Source organism: Drosophila suzukii, chromosome 2R, assembly GCF_043229965.1.
Source record: "Drosophila suzukii chromosome 2R, CBGP_Dsuzu_IsoJpt1.0, whole genome shotgun sequence".
In the NCBI taxonomy this organism is placed as follows: domain Eukaryota; kingdom Metazoa; phylum Arthropoda; class Insecta; order Diptera; family Drosophilidae; genus Drosophila; species Drosophila suzukii.
The window spans coordinates 15,722,811-15,742,205 of NC_092081.1; the positions used below are offsets into that span (position 1 = coordinate 15,722,811).

Genomic DNA, 19,395 nt, shown 5'->3' on the forward strand with positions numbered 1-19,395 from the left:
GTATTTTTCCATGAAAATAAAGCTTTACTCATTTTTTTAAATCAATTAAAATGTCATGATACGCAAGAGAGAGAGATTTTGACCGAAACTAAGTTATACAATTTATAATCTAGGCTGCTATAATTTTCTTTAATCTATTATTTTGTGCCACACGTTATAATAGCTTTCATAAAATGCTTTAAATTAGATTTGGTTGATTATAAACTGTGCATAAACATAATTGAAAGTTAATTACGTTTCACAACATTCAATGAATAAACCAACTTATCACTTATCATTAATTAAGGCTTAAAAGGCTTAATTGTATGTATTTGCATAGATTTATAATCTCTAGTGAAGAACATAATTAACACAACTAATTGCTTTTCATAAGACCCCATACATCCCCTTTTGGTATTAAAAACCCATCATGAAGTATAGTTTTTTTAAAGGCTTTGAGAGGTTACAATTATCCAAATTAATTGCTTCCCCAGGCTTAATAAAAACCCTTTTTGGTACCCATTACCACTGGCATGTTGCCCCGCCGAGAACCGAAAAATTCGCTGCCTAACATGAGGCGTCGCTGGGTTGCCGCACAAACAATTACAAACATAAAGCGAGAGGCTGTACAACTTTGACCCTGGGAAACGTAAACAGCAAGAACTACGGAACTATGGGGCGCAAAAAAGGCGTAATAACTTAACTTCATTCATGCACACAAGGTGATTCGTGTGCCAAGGATTCGTGTGCCTGCGCACTCTCTCTTTCGCTCGGCTCTAGCTCTCTCTTTCATCCTTTGCTCCTGTCTCTTTCTCTTTCGCAAAGCTGGCAACCCTGCCGCAGAGCGCAAATGTTCGAGGCACAAGACCATGGCTTTTATCAGTTGGCTCGCTGACTTTGTCCAGTGAACTTCGTCGCGCTGGAAAGTCCTGCGGAATTTCCACATTTTCCCATTTTTGGTGTGAGTGCTACGTGTTTTGTGCGCGCGCGTGTGTGTGTGTGGTGTCTGTGTAAGGGCGCCAAGTTCTTTGGCTTTAACTTTAACCACTCAGTAAACAACAACAAAGCAGTGACATTGACAAAAAAAAGAAGAGGGAAGGGACACAGGCCACAGGACAACACAGCCTGCGGTCAAAGAAACCGCAATCAAAAATTGTAAACAATCTCTGGAAATTGAGAAAAATCAACAAAGGAAGACGACGCCGCCAAGTAGGCAACAATTCCGCTGCTAGCCAACATGGAAATGGACGTTAATCGCCCGACTGGCCGCCATGGCAACCTAATGACCATATCCGCCCGCTGCTCGAACAACAATGCAGATGGGCCGTTGGCCGGAAGTGAGGCGACTTCCGGTTTGGGGCCGCCGCCTCCCAGCGGCTGTTGCGGCATCTTGAGCCGCCTCCTTTGTGTGAGCCGCCATAAGGCCACCCAATCGGTGGCGGGCAGCGATCACATCTCCCAGTTGCAACTGCAGCGGAAGGGAGCCGCATCGAGTGCAACAACAACAGCTGCGATTTCCGGACAACGACGCCGCAGGACGCCGCAGGAAATCTACTTCGAGAGTCGCGGCAAGTCCTGCAAGAAGCTATTGAAATTCAATGGTAATTCGAACAAGGTGAGTCGCTGCTGAAGGGGGAATTTCAATGGGTTTACCCGCACAAAAGAAATGGTGATTCTGTGAGATGCGCAGAATATCCCAGCAGTCGAATCTCTTGCATTCAGTGGCTTCAATTGACTTGATGTGGAATAATCAAGGCTTACTCTAGGATGGATTTCGGGCTGCACTTGGCTTAAAAGTATTTGATTTGAAAAGGGAGCAAAGCTGAATCAGACAACCTACATTTTATTCTTTAACAACTTTGAAACTTCAGCTTACACAGTTTAAGACATGATATCATTTCATTAAGTGGATGAAGGTACAATGTATTGGTATATACTTACAACCTTCATTTCAGATCCTTATCCTTCTTGCCAGCTAGAATGACTGGATAATTTATTTCTAGTTTGACCCAGTGCAGCTGCAGTATCTTGAGAATCTGGCACAGAATAGCCCCTTCTTTGGTGGTATAGCAAAACACCTTAAGAGAATCCCAATGCTTATCGCATAATGGAACCATTCCCCCTTGCTGGCACATTGCAAACAATCCTAAAAGTGCATAAATTTTACAGTCTCCTGGTTACATTGTCATCCATTGCGAGGCAAAGACCCCAAAGCCGGAGCGCTGGCGCCAAAGTGCCATGAGCCATGAGCCATGAGCTGTGAGCTGTGAGCCACGAGGAGCCACTCAACCGTAAGGTAGCCAATACCCTGGGGTCCTTTATCCCTCGTCCTTCCAGGGGGAACCCCACAATTATCCACGTGTATGTGTGTGTGTGTGGGCCTTTGTTATACATTTTGGAAAATTTGTAGCCAAAGCTGCGGAGTGAAGTTCGCTCGATTGCTACCGGTTTGTTTGGTTTGGCCTAGGTAAAATTGGAATAGGGCTGGGAAAACAGGGCCAACACACACACTATACACACACACACACATATATAGTGCTTATGCCACTTTGCATATAAATCATTTGGCATTGTGGCCAGAGCGCAATGCGCTTATGAAATATTTCGTTTGTTTAATGCGCCAAAGGACAGCATGCCATTCCGTTCCACAGAATATGGCTGCGGACCCGCTTTCGTCCGATCTCCCCAAATTCCCACTAATTAAAAACGTGCAAAAGAAAAGCCAATCAAACAGGTCGATGCACAACAATGGCTGCGTGTTCCTTCTATTCCGAAAAACCCAGAAAGAGAGATGTTCAATTATGCCACAGCACTGGGAAAATAACTACAAAGCCAAACTGTTAAAATCATAACATGGGTTTTATAAAAGATTGTTAAAGATAAGAAAATATCTAATCACCATTTAATCTTGTTAAATGATATTTTCTAAAATAAAATATAAAGTGAATATGTTGTTAAGTAAATATTTGGTAAATGTGTAAATTGAATTTTTTTTCGATTAGCAGTAGACATCCACATACCAAAAATTGTTTGAATCGGTCCAATCACTTAAAAGTTATAAACAAATAAAGTGTGCAATTTCGGAAACAGCCTATTTGCTGCATGCATATCTCCATCTCCCTCGCACTCCCCTTAGCTTAATAACTGGTATTTAATAGTCGAAGCCGTCGATTATATGTTACGATTTATAGATCCTATTTTTCTATATAGATACATAAAAAGTATTCTATAAAAAAAGTATAATACTCCTTTTAACTAGATAGAAGTACTGAAGCATATTGAAAGTAATTTGTGTCCTTGGAATGTAAGTTTACTTTAATTTGAAATTTTCTGAAGGAGATTATATTTGTATAGTCCCAAATTTCACTGCCCGATTTTGCTTTCTCTGCATGAGTGTGTGTCTGAATCAAATGCACATTTGGCACACACACTCACCCTGCACTCGCAATCTGCAATCTGCTGGGCATCACGCACTGAAGCGCAAGCAACAGGATGAATTTGTTAAACAACACGAACACGAAGGATCTGCAGGACCCCCGAAGATTGGGCAGGGGCACGGATGAGAGCGAGAAGTGAAAAATGAAAAACCCATTCGCCCTATCAAGTGACATCATCAATTTCAGTCTATTTTGCACACAGTCGACTTGTGGCCCCGGTCGCCTTGGTCGCTCTGGTCGTTCTGGTCGTCCTGGCAGTGCAACAATGCCAAAGGACATTAACACCAATCCGTTGACAACGAGGAACCAGGTCCAGAGGAACCGAGCGACGGAGTCGCAGACGTTCTGGGGGCCCGCTCCCGTAAAATTCAATTCGAAAAGCTTTACTCGGTCATTGAATCAACCGCTTTGAGCAGCAGGACTCCGCTCCTTTTGATGAACAATCTGATTACCCCCTAGTTGCGCCCTCAAAGGGTAGTTTACACTTTGTCCCCCCATCGATTTTATAATGAAGCAATGGCAATAGCAATAGCAATTGCTTAGGTAAAACAAAAACTGTTTGTATACAGAATAAATGGTATCCAGTTGCAACCACCCAAAAAACGGAAACCAACCCCCAGATGATTGTATATATTTTAAACGGATACGGATAATGTTGCAAGTGAAATCTGTCGAGTGAAGTTTACCCTCTTAACCGAATGCGATAATGCTGTGAGATATATTTACATTAACGGTTGAGTTCGTTTTGGGGAGGGAAGGTGTCTCGAAAGTCAGGGAACATCGAAGCATATGCGAATTAATGAAAAATCGATAAAGTCAAAGTTTGATTGAATGATACACCCCATTTGGCCCATTATCAGAGCAGACACTGTGGCTAATGCAATATCCTTCATGTTTTATAATCTGCACTTTTCGTTATAATCACCCTTTCTTTACGCCGTTTAATTAGCTTCACTTGCACAAAGGCCAATGCAATCAGGGTCTGAAGGAACTCAAAGAGCAGAAAGGGTATTATGAAAAAACGAACGACCTCTTGAAGGAAGGCGGAAGTGACTAGCCACTGTCCCCGCCCATTTACCCACCCCCTGTCCGCCCCACTGCCCAACCCCCCCAGAATGTCCTTGTAAGCTGCTGCTGCTGGCTGTCTGTGAGTCCTGAATGTGTGTGTGTGTGTGGATGCATATACATATACGTATGCATAAAAAAGGAAGAAAATGCCATCAACATTGCAACGTTGTAATTGCCAACAGGCAATGAAGAGCCACAGCCAAAAGCAGGAGGCGGAAGGGGCGGGGCCGGGCGGGGAAAGCGCAGCAAACTGCCAACTGCCACATGTCCTGCCAGCTCAGCTCCAACTGAAAAAAGGACCCTCCGCCTGGTCACTCACTGCTAACGAGGGTCACTTGTGAAATGTTCAATTAATAGGAGATTTCTAACAAATATTGGACTTATCTCCATTTAACAACCTGTAATCCTCAAACGCTCTTTTTTTCATAAACTAAAGGTATCATAAGGACTTGAAAACATTTAAAATACTGATATATATAAGAACTTAACCAAATAGCTCCTAAATATTATATTAAAATCTTATTAAAAATAGATTTTTGTAATAGCAACAAACATTAAAAGTATCATAGGTATCTAAACATTAAAACTCAGAAAACAACTAAAAACTATATTAAAAAATAATAATTTTATTATAGTCCTAAAAATTTGATGAATACTTATTTAGAACACATCTTTTTAATGTCAAGAACCATTAAAAGTATCATAGGGATCTATAAGCCTTAAAAATGCTGATATGTATAACAACTTAACCAAGTATCACCTAAATAGTTTAATTGAAATTTTAAAAATCTGATAAATATACTTATTTAGAATTCATTTTTTTGAACGCCAATAAAAACTACATAAATTAGGATTCAATATTGAAAAAAAACGGAGAAGATATATGTAGGAACCCGTAACTAATGGAGGTGTTATAGATATTTTGAAAAAATGATCAGAGAAGAGATATCTACGGCCCCCGTGAGTATATAGCAGTATAGTATATAGCACTTATATAAAACTGGACTTATATCAAGTATTTAATATTTTTTAAACTTTAGATAATTCTTATAAATGGGTCGTAAAGTTGTAGGCACTCCCCTCGAAGGATATGTGCGTTGGGCCGACTGGGCTGTGCGACATTTTTAGCACACGGCTAATGTGTTTTGGCTGGCGCTGATGCTGATGCTGCAGTAGCTCTCAGTTTTCGAGCAGGATGCAGGAGGCAGGATGCAGGACTCGGGATTCAGGGTGCAGGGTTTAGGGGAGTGGCAATGGAATAACGAGGCATCTGCGGTCCACTCCAAACTGCGCTGGCCTGCCTGACTGATGAGCTGGCCGACGGAGTGACGCCTCTGGTTTTGCTGTTTGCTGATTTGGCCAGCCCCAAATATTCATTATAATCAGGCCTGATTATGTCTGCCCAAGAGTCAAGCGGGCCAAGTCAATTTGGTAGTTTATTTATTTAACTGGCGGCCAGAATGAAGCTGGAAAGTTGAATGTGTATAAAATAAAAAGTCATAAAACTGAGCCCCGTTAAACCAAGTAGTTGAAACACAGACCCTTTTTTTGCCCAGCAGATGAAGCGCTTCGGTTGCCTTTATTTGGCTGAAGGAAGATACCCCTCCATACTCCCTTGCCCTTTTTTTTTCGTTGGCGATGACGATGACAAGGGTGCTTTGCCGCCTCACTGACTAAATAAAATTGGAATTTATTATCATGATTTGTAGCAAGAAGCGGCAGTGGCAGCTCCTCCGCCAAGAGACAGCAGCAAAATGGCGGGCATAAAAAGCACAGCCATCCGAACCCATCCCTTGGCATACCATTTCTCCTCATCAGATCCGAGATCCCAACTCTCTGACTCATCGTCGAATCCCGAACGCCTAACCCAAAGTCATAGACTTAGATAAGTAAGCGGGGCACTCTTAAATTTATATTCCCCAGCAAAGATTTAAATCGTTCTCTGGTCAAAGTTGAAGGCAACGCCTACTATTGAGAAGGCGGAAGGCGGCAGGCGGAAAGGGGCGTGGCAGCCGCAGAAGGCTTAACTGTGCAGTTCCTTGCTGGTTTATTAGGGTTTTCCCGCAAGCTGCTAAGGCGATTTGCTGCTATTCCCATTCAAGCTGATGCAGCTGGCCACGGGCCGTATGCGCGATTTTGCTGACTGGTTGCTCGGCTCTTTTGTGGTAAGTGGTGGGTGTTGGTAGGAGGTAGTTGGTAGGAGGTAGGTGCCAAGAGGCAAGTGGCACTGGCAGCTTAAAGCTATCAATGAGCAACTGAGTGGCAGGTTTTCTAATTGCGGCTAGTGCAACATGGCCAGCAGGATTTATGGGGCCCACAGTGACTTGGTAGCTTGAAGCTTAAGGTATTTCAGTTCGAATACTTTTATCATACTTTGAAATATGCGATTGTTTGTATTCCTTCTTCTTTTGGTAAAAGTCATACTGATCAGACGGTTTGAACCCAAGATATAGCATAATATAGCTAACTAACTTTGGGTGCCGAGGAAGAAAACTTGAAAATTTAAGTGCGATTATCTCGGAACTGTGTTTATATGTGAAAACTATAATTCAGATTGTTTTAATTTTTCTTAGTAATTTAAGTTTTTAATTTATTTATAATTTTGTTAGTTCTAAAAAACGAGTTAAGCAACAACAAACAGAATTTAAATTAAACTTTTAAATAAAAATCGCAGTAATCTAGCTTTGTTGTGTTACAAGTGTATATAGCACCTTAAGGACCACAAGTATTCAAAACTCATATTGCCGAATTAAAATTTCTCGTAATTTCCAAAAGCTACTGGCCCAAAACTTTGGCTTGCATTTGCAGTCTGCAAAATCTGGGCAAATATCTTGGCCATTATTGTTGCTAAGCTGCCTTCGAGAGCTTACCTGCCTGGTATTCCTTGTTTAAACCACAGTGTGCTGTCATTTTGCAGTTTTAGCTACAAACTACAAGTGGAAATGGTAAAGGAAAATTCGTACCTACCTCTAGCTGTGGCTGTCAATGTTTTCTCTGGAATTTTTTCATCTCCATGGTGGCATATTCAAAGTGGTGCCAGTGCCGGGGGATAAGCCAAAGTTAATGTAGAAAATGCTGCGAAGAAATGTGTAAATGCAGCCCACGCAATTTCATTTCACCTGTCAGCTCAATGTTGCAAAACAAAAATAAATGTAAAGATAAAAATAGAAATAAAGACACAGGCCCTGCAGCCACCTACTTATTTCTCTATACACACAAGCCAAAATGTTTCCTCTTTACATTTTCCTGGGGAGGCCAAAGTTTTGGAGCTAAGCTGCCGGCTCTCTGGTGTCTGTTCTGCTGTGACAAATTGCGTTAATGCCACGTTAAGCTGCTGGGAAACGAGGGGCTGTGGGGGGTTAAGAGGTCACTCGACCTTTTCCACTGTTTTTCCACTTTTCTCCTGCGACTCAGCTGGCGGCGTGATGCAGTTAATTATTGCTGCATCTATTTAGCCCGTCTGTCTGGCCCTGAAAAGTATGCTTTAGCTCACGTTAAGTGCGAGATTAAAGGATAAGTTCGGGTTTTTTAGTCAAGTGAATTTAAAGGCAATATATCCCTGTGGCAATATTCCACATTTCCCCCACTTGGCACACAGCTGCCGCTTGATTAGCCCCAAAAAAAAGTGAGGGAAAAAACCATTTCTCTGCCATGTGCCACATGTGCTGTCAACAGTATTTTGGCTCTGGCTAGCAGACCATATCAGCCATATTGAGCCACCTACAAGAGCAGCACCGAAAACAAGGCGAATTAAAAAGACATTGGAGCCAAAAATTAAATGAATTTCTCCTTTGGCAAGGGCCAACATCAAGAATTTCCATGCGCATCAATTTAATTCAATTTATTATCTCCGCTCGAGTGTGTGTGTAAGGGCTAATTCAATGGAGTAGACAACAAAATAAGTTAAAATTTCATGACCTCGAGAGAGTGTGTCGGCCTTAAAATGTCTTGTACAGTCCTGGTTAAAGGCTGCTCTGACGAATTTTGACAGCAGGCAGAGCAGGAGTCACTTGCAGAACCCCCATTCCCATCCCATACCATACCATCCCATCCCGACGAAGTCCTTCGAAGGACGCGAATGGCTCGCGTGGGACGCGCGATATTTGATGGATGGCATGGCATCGGTGATATGCTAACGTGCTGGCAGCCAAACAGAATGCGAATGCCAGCCAAAGACACCGGGACACCGGGACATCCAGCGCCAGGACACCCAGGACGAGGAGGTCTGCCTTTGATGTCGAGCACTCACATCACAGCACCTCGCACAATGGGACAACTGGGTCGCACACAATGGGAACGAGCATTTAGGCTGGCGGCAAACAATGATAGGGGCTTTCAAGTTTGTGATTGGAAATTGTTTGCACTTTCCGTCAGTCGAAGGGACCTTTTCTATTGAACTCTTCCGCGAATTTCAAACAACATTGCTTAACAAAAATTGAAGAAGATATGTCTTTGAGTTCCGAGATATGAGTCCAACGTATTTTATTTACTTTTTCCATACAGCAAACTCTTAGAATTAATATACTAAAATTTAAATCGAAAATGTTAAATATTTTTAAGGATACAAAAGAATATAGTCGCTGTCTGAATAACACAATTTTCCTTTTTAATAAAATATTACAAGTTTTTGGACAAAGCCAATGATTTTGGGTATCTTTCAAATCCTTTTCTTATCCTACGTTGTTTAAAAAAGCTCCTTATTAATTTAAATTTACCATAAGTAAAATGTCCCTCGAATTTAATGGTCATATTTCGCCATTATATCTGAGATACAACCTACCTAATATAGGCATTAAATATGATATTAAATTCTTTCTTTATTTACTAGGATCATAAAAAAGCTATATAAATTTCAAGTTAAAATTCCGCCTTTGATATACTTTTGCCCAGTCCCAAAACGGAAATTCTAGCCGTGTAATGGGTTAATGCCTGGAGCTGGAAAGACAATATCTCGGTCTTTAAAGCAGTCTCAAATAAAATTCTATTTTATGTCAGCCATGCTCAGGAAATTAAACACAAAAGGAGCGGTGAGGGAAAGGTTACCCGGTTTTTATGTGCCGCCATATAAATTCGGTTTGCCTGGGACGACTCTCCTTCATGGATCTTGGATCCGAGTACTTGAGGCTCCGCATTACGTTTATGGCTGCCTAAATTAAACACAAGAAGCCAGCCAAAGACGCCAAAGTGGCAACAAACCAGGCCCAAAGGAGCCAAGGGAATCTGAATCGGAGGAGGGCGAGGACAAGGGGAAAAGGGCACCGGAGCAGGGGAAATTGCTACAAGTTGCTTTATTTTATGCGCATATTTGCGCATATTACTCATACGCCCGGCTGGCATACATCTTCATTTAAAGCAAACGTCTTTAGGCCCGGGGCTCCGTCATCGTCTTCGCTTCGCAGCAGGCCCACCAAGTCGTATACTTTTATTTTATTAAATTTTCATTTCATTTCGTCTGTTAGGCATTGCCATACATTACACGCCCAACATGTTGCATGCCCCGGCTGAAATTTCCAGATTTCTCCGTTCGAAATTCGTGAACATTTTGCAACCGCTTTAAGATGATGGGAGGCAATGGGAGCTCTCATTAAAAATAACTGAAAGAAGCATTTCCTCGCTGATTCGTTGATTGCCAATGAAAAGCGCAGATGTGGGAGATTTATAAGCTCAGGGGGACCACGACCTGATTTATGGGCCGCCGTATGAATGGCAAAGTGAATAAACGGGGCTCACCGTTTTGTATCCACAAGGATATCGGGGCACAAAGCTGTTTCCGTTTCCGATTCCCCATCCTCAATGCCCGTGGGTAAGGTCGTGACCCGTGACCCGGCCACCGAGTGCCGCACAAATGGGTTATTGATGAGCTATTCTGCGCGGTGACTGGGCAAAGTTTTGAGCCCAGTCTGTGAATTGAAGCGTGACCGGGACCTCTGCCCCTAATGAGACAATTCCCAGGGCCAAACATCTGCCTTGTAGTCGAGTGTTTCGAGCCAGGGACTTTAAGCTGCCACCTCTGTGGCGCATTAACCGGCTAACAAGACTCCCGAAAACTCCTCGCCACTCCTATAAGCCGGAGTATCAGGCCCAGAACACGTCTTGTCATCCGGATAGCCGGATTCCCGCATTCGATGCCATTTTTGGTCTCTGCACTGGCATAACTTTGCGTTGCAATTGCCTGGCAGCCTGGCAGCTGCGAAAGCGGCAGCTCAAATTTCATTAGTGCTCAACTTTAAAATTGTGGCACATGCGTGGCTGTCGCCTTATCCCTCCCCAGGACATGTATCCCCATCCCCATCCCCATCTTTATTCCCCTACCCTTACCCATCTCCATCCCCATCCCATCCTACTCCTCGTTGTCTCCGCTGATGTCGCACTTGTCACATAAATGTGCTTAATCTTTTACACCGGCGTACCCAGAATCCAGAATCCGAAGAGCTGACAGTGTGTGCCTCGCTGGAAACTGGAGTGAAAACTGGCTGCCTGAAGATTCAGCAACTTTCGTAATGACAAAATGCTGTAACATTTATGGAAGTTAAATTTAATGGGGTTTTTTGGCTGCGGCGGGATACAGAATTGATTTTAGAGAAAAAGTTACTGATATTGATATTTTTAAGTTAATGCAGAAAAGTTCTTCATCTAAATTTTAAATAAATATTTTTCCTTCATTTTTTATCTTAGATGTTATTAATGTGTTTAAAAAGATCTTTATATTATTAAGATCTTTATAATTAAAAGAAAAATGTATGTTTATAAGAAAATTTTATTGAAAGAAAATTATTTTTTAGAATTAGATTTTTAAGATAAGTGAATGCTAATTAATTCAAATCAGACTTAGTATTAACAGGACAGTTTAACTTTAACTTTAAAATAAAATATTTACAAACATCTTAGAAGAAAAAAAGAATTTTTCAAAATATATTGTTGCCTACTTTTCGGCACCTTGGTCTTTAGGTTCCCCTTTTCATATTTAGTTTCTTTTGAAATAGTTTCAGAAAATTCTAGCGTATTCCCCTCGCAGTAATCCCCTAATAAACTGCATTTACATGGATGAACTGAAAGCAATATCTATATTTCCGCTTGCATTAACCCGGCAACTCTGGCAGTGCCAATAGTTGCTCCCCATCCGCCGCATCCTTCCGCAAAGTTTGCCGGCGTTTATCGCCCATGGTGCAGCGACTGGAGGATTGCGAGTGGATTCCCATTTCCCACATCCCCCTTGCCACATCCCGGTTGCCACTCCCCATTTCCATGCCCCTCCAGCGGCGCGTGTAGCCGGGACTTGTCTAACATATCAAATTTGTAGCTACGCATATCCTTGTGCGACTCAACATGTCAACTAGCGCCGAGCAGGACGAAACTTTTAGCAGCCACTGCCTCGTGTAGTTTGGCAAAGAACTTTAATTTGTGCATTACTTGCGACGCCGCAAGGACTCGCGAGCAGAAACTTTGTCATATATAAGTTTACACCAAGTTGCGGCTGCCACTAGATGTGGATGGGGATGGCAGAGTTTTCCCCTTTTTAAGTTGCTCGTAATACAACTCATTAAATTTAGAAAATACTGGCGGGCAAAGTTTCGCTGTGGGCCCATCCGTTGACATCTACATTTACCCGGCCCAGCACAGCCGGCCATAAACTTGGCCAAGATGCAGGATGGAGGCCAAGACAGCCAGCGGCGATTCCTAACCCGGAAATTTAAGTTCTCCCTTTGCAGTTTAATTGCAACGGATGTTGGCGTGTAAATTATTTTGTCTGCCGGCCTCATTTTCTGTGCTAATGAGCAACTTATTAAAACTTTCACCACCCCATCCACCGCGGATCGCCTGAATAGCCCCAGTTGGAGGACAAAAGGATGCGGATAGGTTGGCAGAATGATAGGATGATAGGAAGATAGTGGAGCGCGTGAGGCGAATAATGAAATACAAACAGAGAATAACCGATACAATTGGCATTGGCAATTGAAAACAAAGCCGTCGAAGCCGAACAGCCAAAAGATAAGTTTTACAATCAGCCAAAAACTCATTTACGCTCTCGGAAAGCAAAGAAATGAATCGAAGGAAAACTTCAATTTCCCCCAAACTCAATGGAATGCTTTTCCGTACACGTAAGAATGGCGAGAAGAACTCGAGGGGAAGTTTGCTCAAAGCGTACTTTTCAGCGGATGAAACAAAAGCCTCTGCTCAAAGGGTGGGGAGAGAAAATCTCTAGAATATATGAGACCGACCAGGCGGGGTTCTGTAAATAATTAAAGCGGGAGCTACGTGATTCCATTTATATATACCTATTTTAAGTGGGTGTTTGAGAATTTCAATTTAAAATCTACTAAGTTTCTTATTCTTAACTTACATCTGACCAAAACTAGGGCATAGAGCTTTAATTTAGCTCTATAGAATTTATTTACTTTAAGAAAAAGTATAAAACTCCAAGGAACAGTCACAGATGGTGATAACCTATTTAAATTTATAAGCTATTTATTTTGAAAATGCTTTAAGATTACAGGTATTCAAACAGTGAGATACATTTAGTTTACCAAATTACTTTAATTTTTAATTAACTTACCAAATTACATGTATCTCAAGATAGAACCCACCCTTGCTATTTAATGAGAAGGCCCACAATCTGTTTGAAAACCTGTAATCCCCCATTAGGGCTTCTTTCAACCTTGTAAGTCCCCATCTCATCGGAAAACTTGCCCCACTCTTCCTCATCAGAAGTGTTCATAAAAATCTTCGAAGAGGCCTTTGAGTGGAGTTGCGTGCTGGGATGGATAAGTGGGTGGGTGGATGGCTAGAAGGGCTACGATGGGCTGAGGGCTACGATGGGCTGGGCTCCTCAAGTGCTTAGACAATCGTGTTGAAGCTTTGATTTTCGAGCTTATGCTGGATTTGGTGGCACAAGATTGCGTTGGGCTCCTTGGCGCTTTCTTCCCTTTCTCGCATATCTGCAGTATGCCTATGAGGGCGGGTAATTAAGTTGGAGTGCCCAGAGATATATATATATACCCCGCAAATACGAAGACCATTTGCCTAAGTAATGCCTGAGTCGATGACAGACACTCTGACTGGCTGACTGACTGGTAAAAGTGTTGAAATGTCTGCCGCAGCACTTAATTAATTAACGTCGAGCCAAGCGAACGGGCGAGCGAAATGAGAAAAGTTTCTGTGCTCAGTTCAGGAATCGGGGTCCTGGGATCCTGAGGGCTTCGAGTCCCAAGTCGCAGAGTCCCTGGAAACTTGGCAGCTATTTGTTAAGTTGCAGCCGTTCAATATTTGTCACTGAACTCATTAAGCAAATTAATAGACAAAGTTGCCAATTGCTGACAATGGAGGTTGCCCTCAGCTTGCCATTTTATTTACCGAACCGAAGCTGAGAAGCCAAGTTGGAATTGGAATAGGGTTCGACGTGGACTCGTGGTGGCAATAAAATGGCACGCAATAAAAAACCCAAAGTCAACAAACAATTCCACGGAAGACTCGCCGAGTCTCGAGCGCAGAAATCGATTATGGACGCCTCAAGGAGGAGTTCGAGTTCCCGGCGAATCGACGACCCAGTCTTGGCCACGTTTTCGATTTTGCCATTCGGCATTCGCCACCTGATGCCAGTGGGCCTGGACCAACATGGCAGACCCCGACCCCCTTCGACCCCCACTCCGCATCCCATTTATCTGCCCTCCTCGGCGAAATTGCCAACGTTGCAGCTCAAAAGCGGAAGTGATTTTCCAGCGTGTACGTGTCTGCTCTCCCTTTTCTGTGTGTGTGTGCCTCAGTATTTGTGGGTGTTGGTATTGGTGTTGGGAAAAGCAGTCACTTTGAAACAGGTCTATTTGGGTATAATTGCAAAAATAAACTGTAATTAAATTGTAAAAGTCACTTGGTACTCTTAGTTAGTTTCACATGGCCCAATAATTATGTTAGAAAACTCTTGTGTATTTATAAAAATCTATTTCAAAGTGGAAAAAATCTTATATGAGTCATAGACTATGACATTTTTTCTTGACATTAAAGTTAGCGTTTATTCAATTTAATATATATTTATTTATATTTATTATTTATTTATTATATTATTTATTTATTTAATAATTTTACAAACACCTAGAAAAGTGTAGAAGTTGGTTTTGAAATCACTTTTAAAAGTATCAAAAGTTACAAAGTGAAAAAAGTAATTTTCTTACTTATAATGTTGCATACTTTTAGACACTTTTGTCTGAAAATTGTTTTGAAGCTCAATTATCTAGGCTTCTCTTTTTAAACTTTTTAAAAGCTTTAATACAGTAATATTAAAGTTAATAGGGACCTCTGGATCATATATATTAAATGTACTAATGATCAATATAATACCGTCTTAACCTTCATAATTGTATACAATCTGTATACCTATAGGTATTACAATTTGGCTTAAATTGGCTTGATAATATTTTTTATAAATCGGAGTCCCCAAGTCACTGTTGGCCAATGCAACGGTGATTTCTGGGGCACCACTGGCAAGTCCTTGCTGCATAAACCCCACAACCAATATGTGTGCTCAGCTTGGAAACGGGGTCGAAATGGGGGGTCGAAAAAAGGGCGCGGATGGCAGTGAAGGATTTTATGACCCTTGATAGTGGCAAGCGATTTGTTGCGTGCATCGGTGGCTGCCGTTGCATTTTCAATTTGGCAGCGCGCACTTTTGGCATCTTTGAATAATGCAATGGCAATCGGGTTGCAGAGGAGCCATCAGTATCGTATCTCCGCGACGACAGCCGAGCTTATTTTGGCAGCTTATTAGCCAGTCCCAGTTCCCCGAATTTTCGGTTGTATTTTCTATTTTCCGTGCTTTTATAATTTCCAAACACGAGCGTGCAATTTGAGCGAAGCCAATCGCGTCATGTGGGGCCAGTTGACAAATATGCAGCACGTGCTCTGGTTCACCAGAAGGGCAGTTTGTGGACTGGGATTGATGAGTCATCTAGGCAGTCAGACAGCAGCTTGGTTTTTCCACGGAAACTGTGATATTCGGTATCAAGTGACGGGCAAACTGAGAAAAATACGCTTTTAATTGGTCTAAAAACAAGTGGCAAATGGATTTGGAATTTTAAACAGAAAAGCTAGCTAATGATTTTTGGGAAATTTGCATCTAAATATAGAAACATTTGATGATTTTGTGTTTAAAATGCGTTTGCAAAGTACTCATACTGAAGTTCATGCTTATTGAAAAGCCATGTTTTTCATATCTTTAGAATGCATTTTCCAGCCATTTACCCGCCTTTATAAGTTAAATGCCTTTTCACGACCATCGGGTATTTACCGGTGGCACTTTCACACAGCCATAGCCTTGCGAAAATCGTTCGATACTCATTAATGTTACGGGGGATTTCCATTTCCAGCTTAATGTGCCGTGGCCGGGCTTTTCACTACCATTCAAACGCTCAATCGCATCGACGGTGTTCTCATTGTTTTCGGTCAACCAGAGTCAGGACGTAAATAAAACGTAAACGGATGCATTTTTAAGTGCCTCTGCGATGCATTAATTTTAAACAATTTACCTGGGAGTCGAGAGCACCAGGCATATGCGAATTTATATTTTAAAGTCAAAGTGGAGAACAACGAAATGGGGAATGGAATGAACAGGAAAAACTGGGGAACCCCCGGGGCGAATATCCTTGTGCAGCTGCAGCTGCAGCCACTTCAATTTGAAAAACATCAGCTCCTGGTTCCTGGTTACGTTCCATTTCCATGGTCCTGCGGTGGCCATTGGCCGCTGGCCTTTGCCCCCTTTTGGCCACGCCACTTCACCCACTTTGGCTCCAGATTTGCTTTTCCTCCTTTTTGTTCAACCCTTTCAATTTGGCCAGAGTTTTCTTTGGAGTTCGCCAGCACTGGAAAGGCAGGAGCCTTTAAGCCAAGTTCAATGTTTGATTAGCCCGCCGCTCCCTCTGTGATTTCCCATCCTGGCTTCCTGTTCGCTGGCTGTATGCCGCTTATTAAGCATACGCCTCGTTGTGCGCAAATATTTGAAATGTCTGGCATTTAGCGACTGTGAAATGTATTAATTATAAAAGAGCCGCGTGCATTGACCGCAAAAACCGCATACAGAATCGGTAAATGAATTTGAAGCTGAGCGGAGGAATGGCATTTTGGCAATGATAAACTAACTGACGAATTTCATTTATGGCTGCTACTACTGTTGGCCAACTGCGGTTGCAATGACAGCGGCAAAAATTCCAGTTTGATATTAAAATGAAAAACGAAAACGATAAAGCAGAAGCAACCAAATTAACAGGAGAGATTGTTTAAAAACAACAGGTTGATATGATATAAGTAAATTATATGAAAATCGGGAAAATAGCATACTCGCCTGTAGGCAGGATCTCCTGTGGTAAAATATTCATCGCTATAAAAACGTCAAATGCAATTTCATGTTAATTTTATGCCAATTTAATTTGACCAAATTAAGAGTAAGCCTGTTTAACAATAATTGCCCACTTAATGATGAAAACTCGCACTGGACTTGATTAAGGTGCAGTACCATGGACATTGAATCCGATACCAAATCCTGGCTAAACAATCTGCACGATTTTAATTACGATTTTCAATTAAAGTGCGACACAGAAAACCAATTTGCAATTGGCTCCTATGGCCTGAAAGACCCACACGGTGAAAAATAAATCAAGACCATTTTCTCGAGCATATGCAGCTTGGCCACTAAAAATCAGACGGAAATTTTTTGGCCTTAAGGAAGATTGAATGATGTGGTAATAACCTGGGTTAATCTTGGAAACTTCATCAGGGTTGTATAGTAAACCAGTGTATTTTTACTATAATTTAAATTGTATTGATCTATAAAATATCTATGTATAAAGATTTTCAGTTAGGAAAACAAAAATTTAACGAAGTTTAACTATATCATTATTAAAATCCGTAATTTTTTTTCTGATTATTATAATTTGTACTATTGTACATTTTAACTAATGGTAGTATAAATTATACAATTTATGATATTAAAATTACGATTTCTGGTGACTTAAAGAAAAAATTAGTCTAAAATATGAATTATTTTTTCGATATCTAGACCTCCTTCTTTCGCTCAGTGCACTCACCTCCCGTTTCATCTTCTCTGCCACCTTTTCAGATATTGCTGTATCCCGAGGAGGGTTGGGCGCGAACCGCCTCGTCCAGTTACTGGACCATCACGCCCTGCTTCTGGCAGCCCAATCGCTGTCGCATCGTCGAGTGCTCCGGTACCCAGCGGCGCGCAACGAAGGCCCGGATGATGCCGCTGGAGCAGCAGGGGTCTCTCCTGATTGCCGGACACTTTCGCCGGACAACGGCGGTGGGCGGTGGAGCGGCATCGCCGGCGGGGGGCGGGGCAGCGGGCTTCGGGGCGGTGGCTGCCACGCCCACCCCTGCCATACCCGCCAGTGCGGTTCGGACGGGGTCAACGGGTTGTGACAAGTCGCTGCCCGCGTGGAACGACGAGTTCAAGCTGTATCTCACGTCGAACATCTCGATGGAGGACTACAACATGGGCTACTGCCTCACCGGATTCGTGGAGCGCCGCTGCCAGGTGACCAACACCTTCCAGATGACTCACTTTGCGGTCATCAAGCGCCAGTGGCCACCGTCGCCGTCCAACCTGGTCAACTCCTAAGGCCCCCAAACCCCAATTTTGTAATTGTGATCCGATCTTTTGTTTCGAATTGGAAACGATTGAAATTAAATAAGGGACTATTGCTGTTTTCGCCTTCAAAGAGTTGGAGCGAATTCCAAATTAAAAACATTTTTCATTTATTCACTGATTCAATAACTTAAAATCTTTGGGTTTAAAATCACTTATAATGGTTATTAAACATTGTATTTTAAATGGTAATTTTCGATGGATTTACAACAAAGAGTTGGAGGGAATTCCAAAAGAAAATTTCATATATACATTTTAAAATCACTTATAATGGTGATTAAAAATTGTATTTTTAATGGTAGTTTTCAATGGTTTGTCTTGGATAAACGTATTTATTTTATTTTATTGCATACTTTTGAGCACCTTTATAAATATTTTCAAAATTATAGTGATTTTATGTCAGCTGAAGTGTATAATTTGATTTATCTGCTCAGAAATTGTGGATTCTTTAAAACTAATTTTCTTCAAGGAGACTTGTTTTTTAAATATCATCCGTGTCACATTGTTTTTGCTATAGAAAATATAACAAAAGTTTTTTTTAACATGGAATTCTTTACAACATTTGAATGTGAAAACAGACACATGCCCAAAAGATACCATTTAAGTTGTTAGCACTTAAGTAGAGTGAAATGTTGTTGTGCAATCTCGAATTAAAATCAAAAGAAATTTCGAAAAATCTATATAGAAAATGTAACATAAATTGTCGAGGCCTCGAAAACCGATAACCACTAGATCGTAAAGCGTAGAAAATTAATGACAGAAGGGATAAATTAAAGGAGTAATGCATTTGCGCGTAATTTTACAAAATTCCCTGCATGTTTAGTGCGTAAATTGTAATTTTAACTAAATGTGCAAGAGAAATTCAAACAGAAAATAAAAAAACTAGGAAACCAAAAGAAATACAAAACAAAAACTTTACGTGTGCTTTCAGTGTTGTGTAATATGAAAAAACGGAAACAAACCGGGAAAAAATAAGTGAAAAAAACAAATACTAGTAACTGTTAAACGCTAAATGAAACTAAACCGCTTTGCCAACTCACACACACAGACGCACACACACAGTAGCAGGGGCACCCACTCACACACTCGCACACTTAAGCTTGGGCAGCTACTTAATGCTTCAAAAAAGTGCAACAAATTGAAACTTGTGCTTGTCGAAGCATGTGATTGTGAGTGCTCCACTATAAGCTGATATTGTATATTTACGAGCGTGTGTATGCTGTGTGTGTGTGTGCGAACTGGTACTCTTTTCTACTACATACA

General features: G+C 41.6%; 1 protein-coding gene across 1 annotated transcript; it reads left to right on the forward strand.

Annotated features, from left to right (window-relative positions):
- Nucleotides 1-872: 872 nt before the first annotated feature.
- On the forward strand, nt 873-18,533 carry LOC108008143 (uncharacterized). Its single transcript, XM_036813543.3, has 2 exons — nt 873-1,594; nt 17,587-18,533. Exons 1-2 carry the CDS (start codon nt 1,217-1,219, stop codon nt 18,103-18,105), a joined length of 897 nt encoding a protein of 298 aa, XP_036669438.3. The 5' UTR covers nt 873-1,216; the 3' UTR covers nt 18,106-18,533.
- The last annotated feature ends 862 nt before the right edge of the window (nt 18,534-19,395 follow it).

Coding starts and splice junctions, on each gene's coding strand:
- LOC108008143 (XM_036813543.3), top strand. CDS start 1,217: ATGGAAATGGACGTTAATCGCCCGACTGGCCGCCATGGCAACCTAATG. Junction 1,595..17,586: donor TCAATGGTAATTCGAACAAG/GTGAGTCGCTGC, acceptor CCACCTTTTCAG/ATATTGCTGTATCCCGAGGA.